The 25,174-nt window shown below is 39.4% G+C and overlaps 1 protein-coding gene and 1 long non-coding RNA gene across 3 annotated transcripts in view; one reads left to right on the forward strand and one right to left on the reverse strand.

Annotated features, from left to right (window-relative positions):
- Positions 1–986: 986 nt before the first annotated feature.
- LOC123958013 (calcium/calmodulin-dependent protein kinase type 1D-like) lies at positions 987–19,763 on the reverse strand. Of its 2 annotated transcripts, XM_046031169.1 has the most exons (11): positions 19,738–19,754; positions 16,411–16,447; positions 12,750–12,887; positions 11,551–11,647; positions 10,623–10,717; positions 10,439–10,522; positions 10,262–10,323; positions 10,098–10,181; positions 9,000–9,054; positions 6,737–6,922; positions 987–4,122 (listed from the first exon to the last, which is right to left on the reverse strand). In XM_046031169.1, the coding sequence occupies exons 3-11, from the start codon at positions 12,870–12,872 to the stop codon at positions 3,163–3,165; spliced, it is 1,746 nt and encodes a 581-aa protein (XP_045887125.1). In that variant the 5' UTR covers positions 12,873–12,887; positions 16,411–16,447; positions 19,738–19,754; the 3' UTR covers positions 987–3,162. The 2 variants fall into 2 exon arrangements, with proteins under 2 accessions (XP_045887125.1, XP_045887127.1); XM_046031171.1 differs by lacking the exon at positions 16,411–16,447 and having other exon boundaries at positions 19,738–19,763.
- The window catches only part of LOC123958015, a 21,191-nt gene continuing 2,759 nt past the window's right edge, over positions 6,743–25,174 (forward strand). The window contains exons 1-3 of the long non-coding RNA XR_006821980.1: positions 6,743–6,915; positions 20,384–20,466; positions 20,590–20,677. This is a non-coding gene — a long non-coding RNA (uncharacterized LOC123958015). The remainder of the gene's footprint in view (positions 6,916–20,383; positions 20,467–20,589; positions 20,678–25,174) is intronic.

Below are 25,174 nucleotides of genomic sequence, written 5' to 3' on the forward strand. Positions count from 1 at the left end.
CACATGGCGGCGTCCGACCTCCGTGGGCTTAGCTCGACGCCTAAAGCTTAAAAAGAACTTGGTCGTTCTTGAATTAACTAGTGTAACTTAACGGACTGATAACTTTTAACAAACAAAAAGAAAGAAAATAAAAACAAGTAAAGTTGCTGTTAAACGAGAGAAAAATCGATGTCGCGGCACTTTGTGTGTGTAGCTTCAAACAAAACAAAAGCTTTTGTTGCGCCGGGCCGAACTCTTAGGGCGTTGCCGGGAGAGGGGGCACGCTGGGCCGAAGCGCCGTTGGGCGAAAATGCGCGTGTGTTGCTGTTTTGTCTGTTGGGGCGTGGTTCGTTTCCCGGAGGGACTGTCTTTCTAAACTTTTAATATGTCTATAAAAAGGAAAAGAAAATCTATTTGCGCGTATTATAATCAAATATCTTCCCACAATCAAACCTCAATTGTCAGTAGTTAGACCTTACAAGGTTAACACTTCATAGGAATCACAGATGAGAGGAACTTAACTTGCTTTCTAAATATAGGCTACACGTTCTTAGAGAATATAAGCAAGATACACGAGTGGCATTAGATTATTGACAAGATAAATACGGAGTGACATTTATACATTAACGGCATTTCAGACGATGGCATGTAATACTTATTTTGTCCCCCTGGCGGGAGCTCATGTTTCATGAGGATAGCTCTGATTAATCCTAAAACAATCTTTGCTCAGTTACTGGGAAATTCAGTTATTTAACCTTAAATTCAAGCTGGCAAATTAATTGAGTATAGGATGACATTTCTTTATCATCATTTCTAAAGGAGGTGTCTGAAAGTATTGTGAACAAGCATTGGTTACACATAAAATGAAGGAATGTCATTAACCTTGCTGAAAATTAAAACTCTGCAAAATTAACTTTAATTTAGATTCTTTTCAGCAACAATATCAACAACAGATAGCAACAACATGGTAACATAACTACTCAAAATAAGAGGCAGCGCCACTACTAACTTAGCCAGGATTATTATTTAAAGAGAACAACAGTTTATAATGAAACATTGTTTAAGCTCAAGAAGGCAGGAGTTGTGTCCCCCTTTCGCAATCCTGGCTTATCACACTTGCACTTCAGTCTTTGTTTGCATGAAGGAGTTCAGGTCTGTGTCTTTGGGTGTCCTGGAGCTTCTCACCTAGGCGTGAAAGGAGTATCCCCTTTGATGAGATATGATTAAACAAAGAGGAAGGACAGTTGCCATGGTTACGTGTGTGGGGGGCAGTGTAGGGTTTCCTGCCCTTTCTTTAAGAAGAGTTTTGATAGGCTATTCAGGTAAACGCTAATCGCTGGTTAATGTTCCTTTTGTCAGTTTAACAGTCAAGTACCGCGTTATCTCGCTGCGGCATCAAAAGGTGGTCAGTTTTACGATCAGGCTGCTCAGAGACAGCACTTAGGGAGGGAAAATTTCAACCCCCCTCCTTTGGGGTCTCTTCAGCCGTCTGTTGAAAGTTGATTTCTCAACCCCCTCCTTTCTTTCTCCCAGAGGAGAGAGAGGAATTTGGAGTAGTCCAAATTTATTTAATATAAAATGCACAAATCCAAACTGTTGGTACACAACAATATTCATTATTATAAAGTAGCTGAACAAAAATATTTTATATGATTTGTTAGTAGACAGAATAGTTACTCATGACAGTTACTTTAAAGGTGAAATTGGCAATAGAGATTAATTAACTTTAATAAGTTGTCATTATTAAAAGTACATTACAGTAGCATTCATCAGTATTGACACTGATTACACAGAAATATTTGTTTACTGATTTAATTAAGACCACAAAGGAGACAAGAATTAGATCGGAAAAATTGTAGACGCTGCTAGGGCAGAGTTTTTCTGGGGGCCTGTCTAGGTGGATGAGGCGTCCCTGTATTTGTGGTCGTGCTGTGCCTGGAGCAGAAAATGAGCACATGGCTGTCTAATGAGCACATGACTGTCTAAGGACATCCTTGTAAATGTGATGTCAGCTCGGCATTAAAGTAGAGACATCTGAAGCCTAAACTTGTTGCACATAGGGGTTACTTTTTCATTTATTTACATCATTATTTGAAACTTTTGGTCATGTTTAACCCTCTGTAAATGGACCTCCCACGGACGGCCTCGAACTGGTCATGATGATGTTTAAATCGATCTAAAATGAAAACTATAACAGCTAGAGCATTCATTCTTTTTGCAGTGGAAAGCAGATGTTTTTGTCTTTTCGCACCATCACATTGTCTGCGATGACGTCATCACATTAACCCTTTGAACTCTGCAATACAAATGCCCCGCCAGTGATACTCTGGTATTTTTGCCTATTGTGATGTCATTTCTTGGAGTATCTTCAAATGCTGCATATCCATAAAATCTGTAAAACATCAGCTAAAAGGTTATGCAAGTCAATAAACCATAATAATTGATAAAAGTATTGAAATTGTGTGATGCATTTTTTTTTTTAAAAGAAATCGGGCATGTTTTCTCATAAAATTCTACAAAATAAACACAAAACATTGATCCAAAATATTTCTAAATGTAGAAAGATGAACAAAATAGTTCTTAACACTCCACAAGTCATTTTACACAAGTCACTGTGTATCTTTTTTAATTTACAAAGGTGTTTATTTTGTGAAAATGCTGTATGTTCACTTGATGTAGTCATCATGGCAGTTCCTGTCAACTACTACTACTAGCAAAGTATGTTAGACCTAAGCCTTCTATGTTAACTATGAACTAAACTATATACTAAACTATGCTAACTATGGTAAACTACTGAATCTAAGTGTTTCTCTTAATCTCTCTGTGACATTTCTCCTGTGACCTGCTTAGCTGCTCATCTGGCCATCATGCGTCGTCACGGGATTTTTCATCACACGTAACGAAACATAATGACGTCACCATAGGCGTACAACGGGATGACTTGAATGACAGAAGCCTTAGCTTTCTGCTCTAGCTATTACGGTTTTTATTTTAGATTGATTTAAAAAGTATAATGTAAACAAAGGGCTACCGCGGCCAGTTTGGGGAAAACCTCTAGCACCACCAAGCGTTTTCACATCGTCTTCCACCGCAAGCAACCTAATATGAAGATCCGGAAATGTAAAATTATATATGACAGAAAATAAAGCAAAGCTTCTGATTTCCTTTAATGTAACCTTAAGGTTATGTTAATTCCATATCTTGCCATTCCAGCTCACTCTCGTCACCAAGTGAAGGGATGGATTTGATGCTGATTTTAAGCTCATCCAAGAATTCCTGCAAGTTGTCTGCTGCCTGCCTGATTGATCGGACAAATTTCATGATCTCAGATCTGATTGGAGCGGTATTTGGAGACTGGTCCTGTGCCTCTGATCTGTCAGACTTGAGTTCATCATCTTTCATCAGTAGTTTAGCTTTGTCAAAAGGGTGCACGCAGTCACTGGTTTCAGTCTCAGACACTGACATAGAACCAGTTTTGCCTTCTTCCTCTGCAGCCTTTGCCTGTCTAATGTGGTGTATCTCTTTTGCATCCATGGCAATGAAGAAGATATCCACTGCCACAAATAAACCAGCAAGCACACCTGATGCTACCTCTGCCACACGTACAACCCTGGATGCTTGTGCTGCAATCTTGCCAACGTTCATCACCTGAACAAATCGAACTAATTCAGCAATGCCACCTAGGCCTTTCCCTGCTCTGCATCCGAGCTTTACCAGGTTGCTGCTATCTTCAGTGTCAGGTGTGTCAGCTGAATCACATCTGCTCCTGATAGTCTGTAAGCTGTTGCTAATCTCCTGGAGCCAGGTGACGACTGCATAAAATTTCTGTTCAATCTCTTTAATGATGCATCGAACAGCTTTGCGATCAGAGGACTGGTTGACCATATTAGTGATATTTGAGGCGCCAGCAGTGACCCCACCAAGCGCACCCACCCCCACTCCGACCCCAGTGACAACAAGAGAGGCACCCAAAGTGAAGGGGGCCAGTATTAGGCCCACTATGGATGTAATCCCTCCCACTGCTCCAATCACTCCTCCTGTCAGACTGCCAATGGTGGTGCCGTGATGCACACGTTCCAAACCGTCAGCCACGGCCCTTAGCCTGTCCAACCTGGTCTGGAGGTCCTTCACAGTTGTTTTGCACTGTCACGAAAGCATAAACATTGTCAGTGAAATACTATGTGCTGTTCGGTCTGGTGTTTAGTTACTCTTTAAAGTTCCAATTCATCAAGAGAGTCACCACTTGTAATTTAAGAGGCTATACCTATTCGGTAGTATGTATTATTATTTGGGAAAGAAGGCGTTTGCTCTGGCAGATGTGTGTGTGTGTGTGTGTGTGTGTGGGGCGGCTGCACCTGTTGATAACGCACTTTGGAAATTGAGATTAACGGAGAGGTTCCTGATTAATAAGCATTTGTAAATTAGTCTGGTGATGCCAGGCAGGGCTTTCTCTGTAATATTACTAGAAATAGGGCTGCAGAAATCTGGTCAAAATTAGAATCACAATCTTTTCAATTCAGAGTTGAGATAACGATTTTCTTGTTTAATACATAGGGACACCATATCCAAGAAAGATTAAAATCAAGGTTAACTGGACTTGGTTGATGCTACTAGAAGATGTTTTGTCCCTCATCCAAGAGACTTCTTCACTTCTGACTGACTTGTAGGGAAAGTCAACTATTTAACCTCTGAGGAGTCGTTTGCCAAAATGATCGATGCCGCAGGTTTGTTAGTGTGCCTGACTGCTGTAACGACAGTCGTTGTGGTTGTTGGAGCTGCCTGAGGCCAAGTCTGAACCATCAGCGGCCAAGTCTGAACCATCAGTCTGAACCATTAGGCCAAGTCCCATCGTTGACAACTTCACCTGTGGCCAAAACTTTAGTTAGTTTGTTTAGTTTCCTGGGAAGCGATGAAAGGACAGCATTGTGAGAGGGGGATAAGTGGTGTCGCAGACCCCCTCCCCTGTTAAGTAACGGCTTCTCAACCCGGGTGTAAATGGCTTCCTTGATACCTCTTTCAAACCATCCATGCTCTCTGTCTGCACCTGGTGGTCCTCAAACGAGTGTCACTTATCCTTCAGATTTGAGTAAACTGCTAAGACTTGACCTGTGGAGTTGGCTCTTCTGTGCTGAGTTTGTAGTAGTGGTTGTTTACCCAATATACAGGTCTGTGCATTCCTCACTGCATTGGACCACATATTTACTCTTGTATGTATGCCTCTTGCGCGTGGGCACTTGCTCTGTTTATTTCTCTCTTCGTCCGACAACGTCATCGCGATATGAACATGCACAAAAACCACAAAAGACCATAGTTTTTATTACCAGGCTGCAGCCTCTGCCCTGCTCACACACACACACCCACACACACGCCACAGAGCAGAGCAATGAGGCTGTGGTGGAAGCAGCAAAGTGACACAGGTGAAATGAAGAGAACTCCAAAATTTGTCGAGTTGACAACAGCTGTGCTCATTTCTTTTGGTACGTGCAATAAAACCTTAGTGAGTAAAAAGCCCATACTTTATCGATACACCTGTTCAACAACGCATAAATATATAAAGCGATATTTTAATTTGAATCATTTTCTGGTAATTATACACATTAGCAGTGTTACACTTGCTTGCCAAGTTACGTATGTGCTTTTGCCTGTTATCTTCATCTTTGAATCTGATCTAAGAAGAAATTAGTGGTCATGCAGCACTATATTCATAGTTTTCATTCATGTGACATGCGCAGTGACCTGGAGGGCAAAACAACAGACCAGCATAGTGGCTCACACCACGACTCCCCCGTAGAGACGCTGCAAAAGCAGTAAAATTTTATTTTGATCACCTTTCAACTTAAGAAAAAGAAAGATATGAACACAAACTGCAAGTGTTGGGCATATCCAATCCATATAAAGTTACAGCATCCGCTGCCACATTTCTACCGTTAAAAACCGCCAGGTCCCTACTGCCGCTCAACTGCGGTATGTTTACGTTTACCTTGTGGGGAATCCCCCATTTCCATCTTCCCTCTCTATTTCATCCCTTGACGGGCTTGGAATGCAAAGAGACTTACATAGGCTAATGTCTTTATTTACCATAATTCTCAATTAATAGCCCAGGTTTGTATTGGCTTCAGTCACTGAACTTAACCTGACAATAGATGGGACCTTTGCCTCTATGGGACAGGCCTTGAATTCTTTTCACACAAAAATATTGCTCAGTAAAAATGGGAATTACTGCAGGGAGAAGAGAAATTTCGTGTGGTCTTTGATAAACGAAGTAAGCAGACAGTGAGCAATCGACTTCACATGAAAATATTCACAACGTTTTGATTATTGTGATGTGTGGGACCCTTAAAGACTAAAGGAATATTAAAAAAAAATGGATAGACACACATTCAAACTTTATGACCACTACAAAGGTTGGCAGTCGCCACTTTTCCCTCTCTTTTGTTTACCGTGGCAGTAAAATCTGAATGAATTATACTTTTGTGCTCATAGCTTCCATAAAATGAACTGAACGAGGTAATTGGGAATAATCTAACCGATCTAATGATGTGTAGCATGTGCATATTGACAAAAGTTTTAACATTTATATTTGTATGCGCACTCTAAGCAGCTTCGAACTAGCAAGTGACTCGTGGGCTTTAAGAGGTTTTCAAACAAATGTCTGGTAGTTGTTCAATATAGCTGGAATTCCGGAATATATTAGTGTAAACTCTGCTTGGTGTTCTAGGGGAGCAAGGTCAATACTGAATTTATAGAAGTGTCATACCTTTTCTGAGAGACTGTTTATCATAATAGGACGCTCCAGGATCTCACTGGCAGTTGGTCTTGATTGAGGATCTTTATTTATTATATCATTCAACAGATCACGAAGCTCTGGTGAGAACTTGTCTGGGAGAGATGGGTAGCCACCAAGTATCTTTGGTATGAGCTTGATCGGAGTCTCAGGTGAGAACTGAAAGAGAATTATAGTTAGAAAACACTTACTACTATCTATATATCTATATCTATATATCTATATATATCTATATATATATATATATATATATACGCACACACACACACACACACACACACAGTGTATTCGAGCTGATAAAAAAAAGGCAACACTAACTCGAACAACCACTTGTTACAACCAAGGTATGCAAAAGAACATTTGTGAACACACAACACAACTTTGTAAACTTTGTAGTAGGGCTGAACGATTAATCTTTTTCAAATCAAAATTGCGATTTGAAAGAACGCGATTAGCTCAAGCGGGAAGCTTCCGGTCAGCGATCTGATGGGAACGCGGAAGTCCCTTAAACCTGCATTCTATTGAACAGCAAGCAAGGGGCAACTCTTGCAATTGAAGTCCAGCTCCATTAGAAATAATGGTAAAATGACCCTACTTCTCACCTGAATAATTACCTCAGTAAACACTTTCCTGATGACTTTATGGTCTCAGTCCCTAGTTTCATGTCTTCAATACAAAATGATGTTCATTTAGTACATTATGGTCCCATTTATTTTAAAATAGACCATAAAGCAGAGTATGCTTCAGGGCACGATTATCTATGATTGACAAGTCATTACCATGGTGGCCTGTCAATCAGGCCAGAGGCAACTCGTACGTACTGCACTGTGTAAATTTAACCAGTGCCACTGAAAAAGCTTATTAGAAGCTGGCTGTTCACTTTCTCTTAGGAGTACATTTAGTTTTAAGACTGTTGTTTGCTGGACAAAGTTATCAGCCCTGTTATAATGACAGTTACTGTGAATTACAGATGCACCTAGCTAAGCAAGCTAGCTAGCTCGGCACACGGCCGTTAACTCAACCATCTCGTCCAAATATGGTCACATCCGGTGCCACAGGTTGCAAAAACTCAACATGGCGGTGTCCTATCGGCCAGACTCGAGGCTTCAAAACGTCAGTCCACAGACTAACGGGTGACATCACAGTGACTACGTCCACTTCTTATTAGCTAATTGTGAAGACACGATTAAAATGTAGTTTAATTATACAGCGCATATGACCCATTTTAAACAGTCATGTAGTTACAAATTCATTCTGTTGTCATCCTTGTGTGACAGATCTGCTCGCCAATCACAAACGCTATACGCCTCCTGTTACGGTCCTACTCACCAATCAGAGTGGGCACAGGGCGTGTACATTTTTTCAACAACAAATGAAAGTAGAGGATAAGGTGGGATAATGGCGTCAGGCAAACAGACACAGGCAGCGACTGTCCCACGGTTTTGTCTGGCGTCAACTCACACTGAAGTTTTTCAGCTGCCCTACGTTTTTAACGTGTTGTTAATTTGTCATTTTGTGTGCTTCAACTACGGATAAGAGCTCTCTGTGAGCCTGTTCTGCTCTCTGCAGGCTAACTTTACATATCCACATGGAGCATTTCAGAATAAGAGTGTTTTGCCTGTCTGATTTTGCTGACTTGTTCAGATTTTGCTTATTTGTTCAGTTGTCATTGATTTTTGTGCTTCTACTATGGTTAAGTAGGCTACGTAGTGAAATTGTGAAATTGGCAGTGAATATTGAAGTCCAGCAAAACTTCAATTAAAAAAGAAAATCGCAAATTGAATCGCAATATCTGCATTCACAATTAGATTTTTTCCCCAAATCATTCAGCCCTACTTTGTAGTAGATGGACTACAACAGCAGAAGACCACACTCCTGTCTGGTAAGAACAGGACATTTTCGCCCTGGAGAACTGGATATTTTGTCTTATTCGGACCATTCACTGTAAACATATGTCTATGAGTGAAAATCTCAGTAGATCAGAGGTTTCTGAAACCAGCCATCTTCAAAACCTTGCCACACCTTTCTTCCCCATTCTGATGCTTGGTTTGAACTTCAACAGATTGTTTTAACCAACATGCCTATGTCTACATGCCCACATGTATTGAGATGCTGCCATGTGATTGGCTGAATAGATATGTATCCTTTTTACAAGAGAATACATAGCACAGTCTTTTTAATTTCATTCATGTTTTGATTACGTAAATCTTGACATGTAAACCTTTGGGGAACTTACCGCTGATTGTAGAGTACAGAGCTCATAGAGTATGCATCCCACTGACCAAATGTCACTATGAATAAAACATATAAAATTTTGTTAGTAGTAGTAGAAGTGATAGAAAATAGATTACATAAATGTGGTAAATTTGAAATTATACTTCAAATCATGAACAAAAATTATATTTGTATAAAGTGGGAATTTCAGCCAGAACAGAGCAAAGCAAATTGGCTGGTGAACAAGATGTGATACTGTACTCACATTTCAACATGTTTGACAAGTTTCACTAATAGCACAAAATGCCACACTTACGAGTGACAGTTGTGAAACAGCTGCGGCTTGTCTGAATCGAATGGTATAACCTTTTCAAATGTTATCGACCAAGTGGATCACATTCTGATAGTGAAGCGAGTCATTTCACTCGGGTTGTGATGGTGAAATATATTGATCCACCGTGTTACAGCCGCTATTTTGGCCGCTAGTAAAAGTTACTTCAAAGCACGGGGCACTTCCTGACGGCTCGGAGGCATTGCGAGGCTACCCAGACGACCAGTCACAGTGCTTATGGTCCGTGTCGCCTCGATGCGTAGTTACATTTTTGAGGAGGTGCACATCAGGCTACGCCGTAGGTGACGCCGTAGGGTAGGGGGCTACACCGTAGAAGTATAAATTACAGTTAAGGATTAAAGGTACTGTTGGTGCCCTTCTAACATGTTGCTTTCGCTACACAGTTGTTGGATAGTGTGTAATCACAAATCACTTTTGTGAAACCGGCCCGTTTAGCATCACTAAATGAATGCTGAATGCATCCCTCTCCTCTCTGCCTGCCTTTGTCAGCCTTTACTACTTATGGGATTGTTGAATTTATTTGGTTTATGTAACGTACAAGCTGGTGTATTGAGACACCGTCAGTGTTTGGAGCAAACAAACTTTCCATTTGGTTTCTTGCTTAGTTGAAATGTGACAAGGAAGTTGTTAAAAGCTCATCTGGCTTAAACATTCACTTTATCGCTGCTTCTCTGGTTTCTTTACACTGTGTGACTATTGTACATCTTTTTTAATAACGAGTGTTTGTTGTTGTGTACGGCCTCAAGGCTGTTACTATGTCAGTTTTACCTTTTAGCATCATATTTCCCCACTGCGAAGACTTCCGGTGCCAGATAATTTATTGTTTCTGACATATTTGAATTAGTGATTGAACTGTAAAGAAAAATACATTATTACAGTACAACAGTACAACATTTAATGTGTATAGTATAGTATATGACATTGTATAGTACTTTTCATGGATTTTTCCAAATCCGCCCAGGCACACTATTCCAAATTCGGTGATTAATATGTTCTGTAAAAAAAGAGGTTAAAAAAAGGTTCATTTGAATGGTTAACTATGGCATCATTAATACATTTGTTTTATCTTCTGATGATTTAAAATATCTAATAGATAATTTCTGTATTACCTCTGGTGTCAGATGCTTGTGAAGCAAATTTTTTTCATGGATGGTTCTCAAAGCCATACAGATCTCAACAATCCAACTCAGTACCTAGAAATAGCAGAAATCTCGATGAATTGCAAAATATGTATACTAATATATATTACTGATGTAAATTTAAAAAGTCTTTAAAAGCTTTAGACTACTGTACCTCACACTCTCGTGGAGGCTCACTCATCTCTTTGATCTTTGCCGCAAGGCTGCCTCCATAACAGTAGTCCATCACTATATAGTAAGTGTTCTGATCTTGAGGACAAAAGCAGAAACGAGAATCTGTTAGAATTTTGTAACGAATCATCTTGAGTATATAATTGCGTGAGATACTTCTCCTAAATGAATATAAATAAATATTAAAGGTTTGTCTCTAAGTTCACTGTTCAGTTGGGGTTTCTGATTTTTTTTAAAAAATGCATCTATTTTTTGAAAAAGCTGCAGATAAGTCTTGTCAGTATGACAACTGGATTTTGTGTTGACAGACTCCACACCTTTTAGTCAGGTTTGTAGATTTCAGTATTGTGCCTTTTCTCTGTGTTTGAGCATAGAGAGCAGAATTGAGACCAGAACGCTGGGGTTCTGTACCAGAAGCAAGAAAACCTCAAAATCAATTATTGTGACTTTTGTAATACAATTAATACAAATCCTGGAACAACTGCAAACAATTTGACATTCAATTGTTTTTTTTAACCTTTTATAAAGCAGGCATTTCAGCTAAAAAGTTTGAATGTAACGGAAGAAACCAAAATACAATCATGCAAGCACATGTGGGGACATTTATGATTGATTAACTGTATTAAGATCAAAGATTTCAACTTGTAATAACAAGTGCTGTAGTAGATAGTCATTTGTCTTAGATAGAACACGGATAGTAAATCATAGAAGGTAGCCAGCAGCTGTCCCAGACGTGGCATCAGGACTTCAGCTGTCTATTCTATCATACATTTGTTTTAAAATTGCGTTGAGTCTCATTACTCGTATCACAACTTCATTAAGTGCCTTCTACCTTTGTGTACAAACAGACATTACCTGTAATATCAAGTCCAGAGGAGCATAACTCTTGAAGTAGATTATTAAAAACTTACCTTTAAAAGAGTTCTTGCTGCTCACAATATGAGGATGGTTTATTGTCTTGAGGATTTCTATCTCTGAGGTTAATGCTGAATCATCATTTCCGGATGTCTGTTAAAAACATAATTTGCATCAGAATGGCCTGGCAGAGGTGCCTGACAGCAGACAGGTTAAAGTTATATGCTTGAGATAGTAGTCAACAAACTAGATCCTTTAGTGAAACTTCACTCGCACTTCTACCTACTGCCTCAAATTGTGCTTCAGTCACTCTCTCACTCTCTCCACCAACTACATGACAACAGTTGTGGGCCCTACTTTCATGAAACTGGACGCAAATGAATACACGAATGCACATACGTATGATCAATATATCTTTGCAGTTTTGGTGACCATTAGTGGTAGTGCAAACTATGTGCCGCATGGACAATGTGGAAGAGAGGCTGAATACATTATTAGTAGGAGAGATGCTGTATAAACTTACATTCTTTCAATAGTAGCTTACCATTTTGGTGTGTGGAAAAATGAAAACATTGTTTAGAGTAGTAACTGTAGTATCGTGAAACTCCATCAGAGATGCGGGGATGTTTCTTGTGTATTTTTTTGTGAGGATTGTTACAGGGAGTTCTCCATTTTGCTGCTTGCAGTCAATCACTCATCTGCCCCGTTGGGTGCAAACCATACTAACCTCCTCTAGAACAAACATTTCCATTTCAGGGTTTTTTTACGTAAAGGGCTCACTGTAAGCAGATTATTTTCACAATATCTTGCCAGTGGAAGTAGTGCTGCATGAATTGGCTATAGTCTGTGCATGTGGACAGCCCGACTTCACAGTGCTTTACAAAGCACAAACTTTTTCTCTTATACAGTGTGGCCTCTCTCCTCCTGGTACTTTATGAGTACAGTACACTTAATTTGTCTGATGCCATCAAAGGGGATCAGAGGAACTGTGTGACTATTGTTACTATCACCCTGACTCCATCTGTTAATTCAGTATTCCCTCTACAAATAGTATAGTCAGCCTTCCACATTGCTACAGGCTTGCGTTACTGCTGATGGTCGACAAAAATGAAAAAAAATGAGTGGGCCATGTGTTTCATAATCAATAACCTGCCCTTTCTTAAAATTTTCTATCACAGACCTGTGGATCATATTTTGGAATCTTGACATATATTTCTTAATTTGGTATAGGTTAGCGTAGGAACTCCTCACTTACCTGATCTAAAATGATCTTTGTTATGAGAAATGTGTCATCTCCCTTTGTGGCAATAACTGCATTTCCGGTTTCCTTTTCTAATGTGTAGCCTTTCTGTTTCAGGATGCTCTGTTCTGCCCCCATCTTCCTTGTTTATTCCTAATGAAACACAAAATAAAGCCATTACAAACTATTAGAGTATTATTCCTTATATTATTGTCATGACAAGAGTTATTTTGGTGAATATTCATTTGTGTTTTTCCATTTCTGTGTTAAAATGCAAATCTGTTACATTCAGCCACCTGGCTGAACGCTGGAAACAGAGGTTTTGGACCCAAATGCAGACGCAGAGATGGTTGTGTTCAGTCCTTGGTGTCATCTTCGTATGTTGAGTGTTCTGCCCATAGACAGTACATTACTGGATGAAGCTACCCCGCTGATTTGAATGGAGAGCAGTGAAGCCAGTTTTGGAGCAATAAAATACTACTACAGGGCTACCTATTGGCACCAGCATCTACTGCGCATGATCGCGCAGCAAAACCGTGGTTTAATGACGTAGAACAACGGCAGAAACACTGTAATTCTGGTAGCTGCCCCAACAAAAAGTCTCATGGCTTAGTGTGTTTGTCTGACTCGGATCGTCACTGATTAATCAGCCCACCTATGAGGCTCACCTGTCAAACACCAACGCAGCATCACTGATCACCGAATAGTTTTTTTAGATTGCAGAGAGCTTACAATCTAAGCAATAGGGTTACATCTCATGTGCAACGGGATGTCACAGGGTTTTGACGTCATTTTTGGGCTTACATGGATCCCTGGCTTTGGTCGGCTTCTCTGTCCGATCCCTGGTTCTGCCTTGTGCTCTGTTACCCTAAATTTGTGGATTGTTGTGTTGGATTACCTTCCCTTTGTTGGATTTAGTTTGTTTGGACTCTTGCCTTGTGATCATACGTAAGCCTGTTTTGTTTATCTTAAACCTTTTTTAACTGCATCCACCTTGCCACTGTCTGCATTTTGGGTCCACACCTCTCCCTCTCGCCACTTCACTCAGCCTGCCTGATACACTAGAGACACATACGCAACACTAAATCAACACTAACAAAATCCACAATGGAAACACTGGTGACACGCACAAAATCAACAATGAACTGGCCACGAGAGAAAGACAGATACCACTGAAACACACAGGTGAGGGAGAAACTAATTACACACAGGTGAGATCACGAAGACAATCAGGACAAGCACAGGAAGTAAAACATGACAAAAGACACTATGGCAGACTAACTACAAACTAAACTAAAACTGCAAGCAGTTATAAGCGGGGTCCAAGCCTCCCGGTGCAAGCCGCCCCCCCTGGTCCCGCGGAGGGTGCGCGAGTCGGCCCGGGCACCCTGCCGTCATGCCGCATAAGGTCCCCACGTTTGGTGTTGATGGGCCATTCCAAACAGAGGCAAAATGTCCTGCCTTTGAAAATGCCATAGGAATGAATGGGATTTAGTGAGAGATTTCAGCTTCGCTTTTAGCGCCACCTTTTGGCCGAAGTGCACCAAATTTCAGGTGTCATCAGGGCCCCGTGGGGAACAATTGCCCCAAATTTGGTATCAATCGGAGTTGTGGTTGTGGAGATCTAAAATGCATGTAAGTCAATGGGATTTTTTTGAATAGCACCAACTAGGGGCTAACTGTAGCAAATTTTACACAGCCCCTCAGGGGGGCATGCCACATAAGGTCTTCAGGTTTTGTGCTGATTGGCCTTTCCAAGCCTGAGATATGTTAGACTTCCTGTTTTTAGCGTTTTCGAAAATTTTTGTTAGTTTGCAACGGGGAAATTTGTTGTCGGATCAAAATTGCCTCTATAAACTTTCTTCGGCTTGGTCCAGAGATTGTCCGTGCCAAGTTTTGTGGCGATCGAACTTGCGGCTTCGGAGGAGTTAATTAAAATAAGTTTTCCAGTTTTTGCGATTTCGCAAAATGAAAACGCACAGAGGCGTGTCTTATACCATCGGAATCGGCAGCATCCCCCAAACACGTAGACGTAAGGTTTATGAATGTGCAATGTAGTGAGCCGTAGTTATGAAGCAAAATGTCCTTTGGTTGAAAATCCCATTGAAATGAATGGGGTATTTGAGCTTCGATTATAGCGCCACCTTTTGGCCGAAGTGCACCCAATTTCAGGTTTCATCAGGGCCCCGTGGGGAACAGTTGACCCAAATTTGGTGTCAATGGGATTTGTGGTTATGGAGATATAAAATGCATGATTTTTTTTGACGTCTTTCATCTGCAATAACAGCACCACCTATGGGCATATTCGGGTGAAGTTTGGTGCCTGTAGTAAGGGGACCATGCCGAACAATTCGGCTTAGGTTTCATGTCAGTGTGACTTGTGGTTATAGAAGAACAATTTTCTTGGATTAAATAGCGCCCCCTAGGGGTGAGTTGCACCAAATTTTGCACAGGCCCTCAGGGGGGCGTCCCACATTAACGTTCCAAATTTGGTCTCGATCGGCCATTCCAAAGTGAAGCTATGACATAATTTCCTGTTAGAAGCATTTTTCGCAAACGTTTGCTAGCACATAAGTTTGACATTTTGAGTCGGATCAAAATTTCCTCTACAAACTTTCATCAGCTTGGTCCAGAGCTTATCCGTGCCAAGTTTGGTGTCTATCGGACTTGCGGCTCCGGAGGTGTTAATTAAAATAGGTTTTTCAGTTTTTGGGATGTAGCGAAAAAAAAGTTTAGGCGGAAATGGGCGTGGCCTATACCACGAGATTCAGCTCGATCCCCCGAACGCGTGGATATAAGGTTTTTGATATCCGCCTTCGTAGGCGGGAGTTCCAAGGCCAAACGCGTTGACCTTGCTTATAGCGCCCCCTAGAGGTAGAAGTCTGCGGATTTTTGCGCCTGAGTTACGCGTAGTGAATTGGACTGTGGAGACCCTGTGAGTTTGGCGTCCCTAGCAGTTACCGTCTAGGCTGCAGTAGTGGAATTAGCGGCGGAAGAATAATAATAAAAATCCGAGCGATTACAATAGGGTTCCCAGCCGCTTCACGGTACTGGGAACCGCGATGCCTTGCATTCGCGGGTTCCCAGCCCACTTCGGGCTTGGACCCCTAAAAAGGAAGTAAAGCTATCTGAAGCACACAAGGAACAATGTCACAAAATGAAACTTAACACAGACTTGTTGACAAAAAAACAAACAAAAGCAAAGAACACAGAGACAGTAAAACAAGACTAGAAACACTGATGAACTCAAAACATGGAAACCTGACGAATAACCAAAAGACTGAAATAACACATACACACACTACAGAGAAGAGCAAACCCAAGGGCAGGAAATGAACAAAGAAAACATACCCCACCAACCCAAACTGTACACACTTCCTGTTGCTGTTCCTCTTTATTTGAGTCCTCACAGCAGACAAACAGAAGCAGCAACCAAGCAAAACTTGATCAACCATGGACCCACAACTCTTATGTGGTTCTTTATTTACTTCACTTATTTATTACTCAGGGTAGATAGGTTTACAAAGTAAAAGGTCAACCTCACAAAGTTACACCTGCAGAATTGTTTGGTTCTAGTGTTTAATAAAAAAAAAACAATAGAAAACAGAGCCTTTCATTATGAGAACTGTAATAATTAAAAATATAACATTGTTTAACATACAAGTTCAGTACATACCTAAATGCAAAATCCTCGGGTCACCCAATATCTGGCTCTAACAGACAAAAGTGAAACCAAAAGTTTATCTTGAAGTATTAAGGTTTCCACCCACATCCTGTTATTTTGCATTGTCCTATCACAGCCTTCAAATAGGTGGTGAGCTCATACAGTATTTGCATTGGGTCAGGTGGTGGAAAAGTACCAAAACTAACTTAACCTAACTAATTACTGCTGTGAAAAACGGTGCCCCAGGTATCTAAGAGTAAACTTAATATCTGTCTGAATGTAGATTTAACATACCTTTAAGAATATGTTCATTCTGAGGAAGCCTAAAAGTAAACACACACCCTTTGTACACACATTCTGTTCTCACACAGTCAGTGTTTGTTTCTCTGATGGTAACCTGTAAAAACAGTTTTCATGTTTGATGTTTGGTCTTTCCTAATTAACCACAAATCACTGTAACCTCTGAGCAGCGTAAATACCAGGACCAAGTCTTTCTTACACTTTTTGGCATTCTTATTGTGTGCCATTTTTTGAGCTTTTTCACCACACAGAATTGTCCTATTCAATCAACAAAGCTATGGTGTCTTGCTCATTGTGATCGTCAAATTAAGTTTGAACCAATTTATAAAATCATATATATATTTCCTGTCATTCATTGTTTGCACCTTTCTTGCTCACCTGATTATGTCAACCTGTGCCTTGTTATCACCACCCGTGTGTGTGTGTGTGTGTGTGTGTGTGTGTGTGTGTGTATATATGTTTTTGTCTGTCTGTTGTTCAGTGCATTGTTCCTTGTTTGGTGTGTATCTCCAGTGTTGTACCTCCTGTGTTTTGTGGATTATGCTGTTTGTTTGGTCATTTGGATTATTCGGTACTTTTGGACACTGTTTATTTCCCGGACTGCCTGCCTCCACACGCTGTGTAAATAAATATCACTAAAGAGACCTCCATCTACTCGTCTGCATTTGGGCCTTAAAATCTCTGTATCCATGTTCAGTCCTCTGGCTGAACGTAACGCATGCCCTGAAGTGAGATAACTATGTGTGATAAAGACATGGCCAAACTGCAGAAATTAATTTTCTTGGCAATGTGTAACTTTGACTAGCACCCAGCAGCTTGCTAAGACTATAAAGCTGCAGGTAGTGGCTTGCTGGGCAGTGAGGGGGAGATCCAAAGATACACTTACTATGCATAATGCACCAAATTACTTATTTATCATAAATAAAGTAATTTGCAAAACAAAAGTGGCAACTGTAGTGTCCGAACAATAATGCTGCGATGATGTGTTGAGAAGAAATCCGCTTGACACTGTTCTTGATCATAAAAGTTTATTACATTAAAGAGTTCAGCATCAATTACAAGCTCTGCAGCAGCTTGGAGAGTGACCCAGCCCGATGACCACTCTGTCTCTCTGTACATCAAATATATAGGATATGTGTAGGTATCTGTTAGATACCATAGAAGGGTTTGAGTCTGCAAAAGAAAGCTCCAACCCATATAAGGGCACAGTGCTATAGGATATGTGCAGGCATCTGTTAGACACCATATAACGGTCTGAGTCTCCACATAACCACTAACCTCTGCTCTCCCCTTAAAAGGTCACTAATCCTCTATCCAGCTGCTACAGTGCTATTCTAAACTGTTATGCGTCAAATGCACATATATTATACACCACACAACAATACCGCATACCGCACCATTGAGCCACAATATATCATCGCAGGGGAAATTACTTCACTGCGACAGCCCAAGCCATCTGTCACGTCTGGAAGAATTTGATTTTTTGACACTGCTCCACAGTTGGAGTGCTTTACTTACATTTGAATTATAGGCTTCGTACAACTACTGGTCAATGTAATTGTCTAATATTGGTAATTAAGCTGGGCCAGTATCAGAAAACAGATGGGGGTGTCTGTTTTTGGCTAATGCAGTGAATTAAATGGCTGACAAATCAAGGTTCTTCATCACACTGATGGAAAAGAAGTGTTGACAGTGTTGGCTTGAAAGTACCAGAGGCACTTTTTCACTCCATGTTTTTGGCAAGGGCAGATTTTGTCAATATAGAGCTAACAATTGTGAAAAAGGCTGCCATAAATTAGGACATTATAAATTGTATCTTCTTCAAATTAGCAAAAGTGAATTCCTGAAAATGTAGTTGTTGCCACAAAAATGATTTGTCTTTATCAGCTAAGACATAAAGAAATCTCTAAAATATTGACACTGCTGAAAATGACAAAACTTCCTTCCTGATTCCTTATATATATATATATATATAGGAAACAGTGATTAGAAGAAAAATCTAACACAACACATCTGAACTACGACTAAGCAGATATTTCTTGATAACATTCAAAATGTGATTTATAGATAGATGCATGGAGGGGCCAGCAGAGTATGTGTGTGAGCGAATAGGAGCAGACACGTGCAGAAGGGGTATGTTGGGTGCTTGAGCACCTGCCCTTTTGCCCTTTGATGCCCAAAATGCCCTTTTTTCAATGCAAAATGTCCTTTATATATTTATTTTTAAATTTGTAAACGTCCTTTCGTGAAGGCCTGCCCAATCAAACTATTAGTAAAATGAATGAATAATAATTTTGCACTAAATAAATAAATAAAATGACCCACACTTTCACCTGATGACCTCATCCGTGACGAGCCCTCCCGTTAAGACACTGTTAGTGATTCAGCAGCACCTACAGGATACCGCCGATAAGAGGGGTTTACCACAATGTGCTTGTTGTGGGTTGTTAGATGTAGTTTACAAGAACGCAAAGAGAGCATGACAGTTGTTGTGTATATTGCTTTGTGTCGCCTGTAGAAGTAATGTTAGCTGCCGGCTAACACTATGCCGACAGCTAACGTTACTTCTACACACAGATAAACAAAGGTGCTCTGTTCACTTCGTTCTTGCTGCTTGAGGGGAAAGGTTTCAGAGGTCTGATCTTTTTTATGTTATTTGACTAAAAACTTTTCACTTGAACTAGGATTATTACAGTAACTTAATAAAAGCCTTGTGCCTTAAAATAATTATAACAAGATTGGTAAAACAGGCTTACTGATACTTATTCCTCCGACTTATAGTCTACTTATCAGCCCTCCTTAAAATGATCATTAAATTGACCCACAACTCTTATGTGGTTCTTTATTTACTTCACTTATTTATTACTCAGGGTAGATAGGTTTACAAAGTAAAAGGTCAACCTCACAAAGTTACACCTGCAGAATTGTTTGGTTCTAGTGTTTAATAAAAAAAAACCCAATAGAAAACAGAGCCTTTCATTATGAGAACTGTAATAATTAAAAATATAACATTGTTTAACATACAAGTTCAGTACATACCTAAATGCAAAATCCTCGGGTCACCCAATATCTGGCTCTAACAGACAAAAGTGAAACCAAAAGTTTATCTTGAAGTATTAAGGTTTCCACCCACATCCTGTTATTTTGCATCATCCTACTTATCAGCCCTCCTTAAAATGATCATTAAATTCAGAACAGTATTGGATTAGATTTACATTTTAACAGCAACAGTAGTGTTTATCAGCAACACTACTATAAAAACTCAATAAGTGGAAATACATATAAAAATGTCAGTGTCAATGTAAAATAAATAATATTCCTGACATCAAAGTTAGGAGTGAAGAAGAAATGGCCCTATTAGATTTCAGAAAAGGGTATGAAATGTTAATGTGAAAGATTAATGCTTTTATTTATTTAGATTCATGATTAGACATTTAGTCAATAAAAATCCAAATATATCTCAGATTCACAATGCAATATATAAAATCATTATCACAATATTGCATACTGTAGACACATAAGCAAACAACACACAGACAGAGACACACACACCCCTGTCTATAGATTTGTTTGTCTCACTCTTACCCCTGCCATGGTGACCCTCATCCTTTCCCCCATTAATGTTTCCTTCTCAGGTAAAAATCACACTTTTTTAAATCTAAAATCTTATTTCCTCCACCTGTAGCTCTTGGTGTGCAGAAATCTCTGTGAGCATCTCCCTTTTTCTCGTAGCAGTCAGCCTTTGCAGCGGCTGCAGCACTACAGCAGGTCAGTCACTGTGAGCCAGTCCCAAACATTCAACAGTCTTTACATCTTTTCATGGTCACATAATTGTTTAATCAGCTAATATATATCCTTACATATATCCTATGTTTGTTTAAATATCTGTAGTCACAGATCACCTCCAGTAATACCAGCAACAACTACAGTAGCAGCAGCAGCAGCATCCCCAGCAATCCCTCAACAGCAACTGCTCCCTGTAAGTCAGCCCACGGTGTTTTAAAGCTAGAGCTGGGTATTCCCTGTGTTTCTTTTTCAAAACACCCTCACAGTATTTAGTGATGTATAGATACAGAAGAATCTGCATACGCATATCAGCAAGGAATACGTAACAATATATTTGTGCATAAATATTTTGAGAACAACCTTATTTAAATCCTTGTTCCATGTGCATTTTTTTTTATACTTTGAGCACCTGCCCTTCCAAAGGTCTCTGCATGGCCGATACAGGTCAATGAAATGAGAAAGAAGAATATTAAAACAGAGGCATATTTGACATTCATATCTTGGCTGATTCAGCTACTTTTAGATTCTTCTTGTGGCTCAGTCCACCCTGTTGTTGACTTGTCTGTTGACCTGAATTACTTGACTTTGCACATAAATATTTGGGAAAGTTCCAAGATTTATTTTAAAATAGAATTCACAGGATTTTATTCGCTTTAATGGCAAAGGTCACACTCACAGCAGTGGTCTCTAGAGTAGCACTACAGAGTACGGTATTTAACCGGGAGTGACATTATCTTAACCCAATTTGTGGAAATTAAGAAGGATATTTACTTCCTTTAATATTGATGAACTTTTTAAAGTCAGGGAATCGTAATTAGATATGTTGGATATTATTGGCCTACATGAGCTAATTGCACATAAATTGGTTTCAGTGTTTATACCAGCTGATAAATGACAATTAGCCTATAAAGAATTGGAGAGACGGATCCTTCAATCATGTTACAAGTGTTACTGTTACATAGTTTGTCCACCAGAGGGCACTCAGCAACTCTCCATAATCAGCTGGTACTTTTCACAACAATAAAACAAGATTATTTTTAAACTTTGTCTATGTTATGTTTTTAACTATTGGCCTATATATCAGAATATCGGATTTTAATTAAAATCCTCAAATGTCAAAATCGGTATTTCTCTTAAAAATCCCATATCGGTTGGGCTCTAATAGTAATGTAGACACAAAAGGCTGGGCCAGAGTCAAAATACTGGCTGGTGAAAAGTGACCACTGATTTTTATGATGAGTATCTCCCTAGCCCCAAACCCATTTCATTCTAACTGGCCAGCAATCACTAGAATCAGGTCTAATTGTATAGCCCCTGAGAGATACTGTACATTCTTATTTGAAAACACCCTACGATGGGTGTTACTCACTCTTTGAGCTCTTGTACCCCCCAAAAAGCTTTTTGAAACCACATGCATTTAAGAACTTATAAAGTTGACAGACTCATTTCTGCTTTTGTGTACAGTTGAAGAGGAGTAGGAATTTCTGGTACAACTTCACTTACTTTCAAGATGCATGGAGAAGGGAAAAGGTCTGAAGAGGTCCAGGAACACCTTATAGCCAGACCAACAAATGTGCTCTTAAGTACAGACAGATTTGATGTATTGGATATACACAGACTCTTGTGATTTGTCTGTGAGTCTTTTTTTTTTTTCAAAAAACATGTGGACCTGTTCACCTCTTGAATCCTTGTTCTGCAAATTACTACTAAGGTCTGTGCTAACAAATCCATTAGTTTGACATGGGTGATGAAACTCAATTAGATGCTCCCTGAGGTGCCTTCCTTCATTCCCTCCTATTGGAATTAATAATAATAATTAACATTATTTGTATAGCATCTTTCTTGCAAAATGCAGCCCATAGTGCTTACATAACCAGATCAGAATAAAAAGGTAAAACTATCAATAATAAATACCAAAGGCAATAGAAGAAACAAACAGTTTGATTAAACATAAGAAATTATACCAGAAATATCAACCCAAATTAAAAACCAAAAGTTACAAAGATAGGTCTTTATTTAGAACAACTCCACTGGAGTTTGTTGTTTGAAGATCCAAGGGGAGGGTGTTCCACAGTTTAAGAAAAAAAAAAGAGAGAGCAACGTCAACATATCTTTAGGTACTTCTGAAAGAAAGGCAGTGTAAGATCTGAGGGTTCTTGTTGAGAAAAAATGAGAGGCTGCCGCTGATACATGAGGGTGCTGGATGATGTAAGGCTTTGTAGATAAATAAAAGAACGTTTAAATCCATTCTAACTATACAAACACTATGTCCGCTTGCAAATGTGAGGTGGTGTTACTGAATGGGGCTTTGTCCCTCACAAATGATCTGTGGTTGAGTACAGGCACCGGCTGGCAGAGAGCACTTTAACCTGACAACAAGCTGTTTGTTGCTCGGTTTATCAAGTTACTCACAGAATTAACATTGATTAGCGACAGCTGATATGATCTGCTGCAAGCAAAGTTTTTCCATTTTAGCAAGAGAACAGAAGCTGCTATGTGAATGTACATTGTACTAACGATAGTTAGCTTCTGAGGTTATCAAAACCTTGCCTTTTGCCAACCATTTTGTTTGAAGTCAGAGTCACTCATCGGTGTGGCAAAAGGATTATGCACATACCCACTGTGATTTTCACTTGCATATGCAATGAAATCTGCAACACTTGCTGGCTGAGTTGAACAAAACACAGTAGCGCAAAGAAGAGTAACTACAGTAACTAATGTACGTTCAGGCCCATCCTGGAGATAAAGTCCAAAAAAACAAAAACAATTATAGGTTTTCTACAGAAAATGTTTAATATTTTATCATCAATATTTCTGCATTTCTATAACTCTTACTCTCTTACTTACTTCCTATTACCTTCCCAGTGAATCCATTCATTGATCAAAATAAACTAAATGAAGAAGCAGAGTTTCTCATGCTGATTAACATCATGTTAACCAGTTTTTCGGCCCATTTAGCCGTCCCCTTCCCAAATGTGAATTCACAGCTGTTTGTAAGAGTAATGAGCAGACAGAGTGAGTAACAGTTGGTGCTATGGTGCAGCCTTCTTTCGGATGTGAACATACAGAAAATACACAGGGCAGATTATTTCAGCTGTTCTATACATATTTAGGAAGTTACTTGTGGATTGCCACAGAAAACAGATTTATATGCGTTTCATGAACACATACTTCCATACCACCAAATAAGTCAATAAATACAACATCGTAAAATTGAGTGATTGATTACCGTCACTTTAATTGTCTATAGTCTATAATCTTGAGTCAGCATAACACATATACAGTAAATAGAATCAAAAGATGATCCTTTAGTATTTCTAATAAGTCCTATTGTATAACTTTTTGCTGTTTACATTACAAGTAATATATTATTTCATACTAATTCATTTTCACTTTTAACAGGTTTAATTGAGGTTGGTTTGTTTGTTAATTGATTTAAAAATGTCTATCCTTCAACCACAGTCAACAGCACAACTTAGTTTCTGCATCTTTACTTTCTCTTGATTCCTAATCTAAACCAAGATATATAGACATAAATGTGATTGTTGTATTTTATGTTGTCTTTAAATGATGGAACAGAAGTACAGTAATGTTCATCAGTGCTGAGGGACTCCGTGTTTATCAGTGAAACAGTCAGACAGAATGGATTCTCACTGGCACTAAAGTAGGAATCATTTAATTTTGAATGGGTATTATCTTAGGAACTGCATGATACAAACCCATTCCTCAATTGTGTGGGCGGGTGTGTGTGCGTGTTTGTTGAATGTGTAATGCTACACAACAAATATTTGCATTAATATTAAAACCAGGCAAAGCCATGTGTGGAGATGGGCAACTCTCCAGGCCCATGAATAAAATGAATAAAGCAGGCAGTAAATTTTTAACACTGTTTAGCCTCAACATGGGACCCTGACTGTGACATCATCAGTTAGCACTTCAAGCATGACTTTACCAATTTTAATATTGATGCAAATAATTTTCTGGTATTTGTGTACGTGCACACAATTTCATGCACAAAGACAGGGTAACAACTGCTTAAAAGCAAAATTAGTTAGCCTTCAGTTAGCCTTTAACTTCAGTAATGATACAAGGCGGGTTTTGCTTTCAGCAGGAGGCATAGTATTAGAATTAATATCTGAATATGTTTCATCATTCAGTGTAGTATACTGACATGCCTTCTGTACTATAATGAAAGGGTAAAAGGCCTAGACAGTCTTAAGATTTAATACCACTGCCTTAGGGAGGACTTTCTTCTTTCTTAACTGGACACATGGGCTCTCTCATCTTATTTCACTTTGTCTCAGTAATATCAAATCTGTGAACATGGATACGATGTAAAAGATGGAAGGGAGGAAAGGAAAGATCAGATCACACAGGAACAGATGTTGATAAGGGAAGATCAGTGAGTAGGGACTACAAGCAAGGCAATGAAAAGAGCATAGGATGTGAAAGAGAATGAATGAGAAATCATTGAGGGTGCTGTAATTGATCGGCCACCAATCATTATTGGCCGATTTTTGCATTTTGCAGAGAAACAGAAAGATCAATCAGTCAATCAATAAGTCTCTTTATTTGTCCCCGTAGGGAAATTAGTTTGCAGAACAATCAAATAGGCATTACATCATGCACCAACAGAGAGAACCTTCAAACATACTGGTAAACACACAACTAATACACATAACACATAATT

The sequence above is a fragment of the Micropterus dolomieu genome, linkage group LG19 (assembly GCF_021292245.1).
Source record: "Micropterus dolomieu isolate WLL.071019.BEF.003 ecotype Adirondacks linkage group LG19, ASM2129224v1, whole genome shotgun sequence".
Taxonomy (NCBI): Eukaryota; Metazoa; Chordata; class Actinopteri; order Centrarchiformes; family Centrarchidae; genus Micropterus; species Micropterus dolomieu.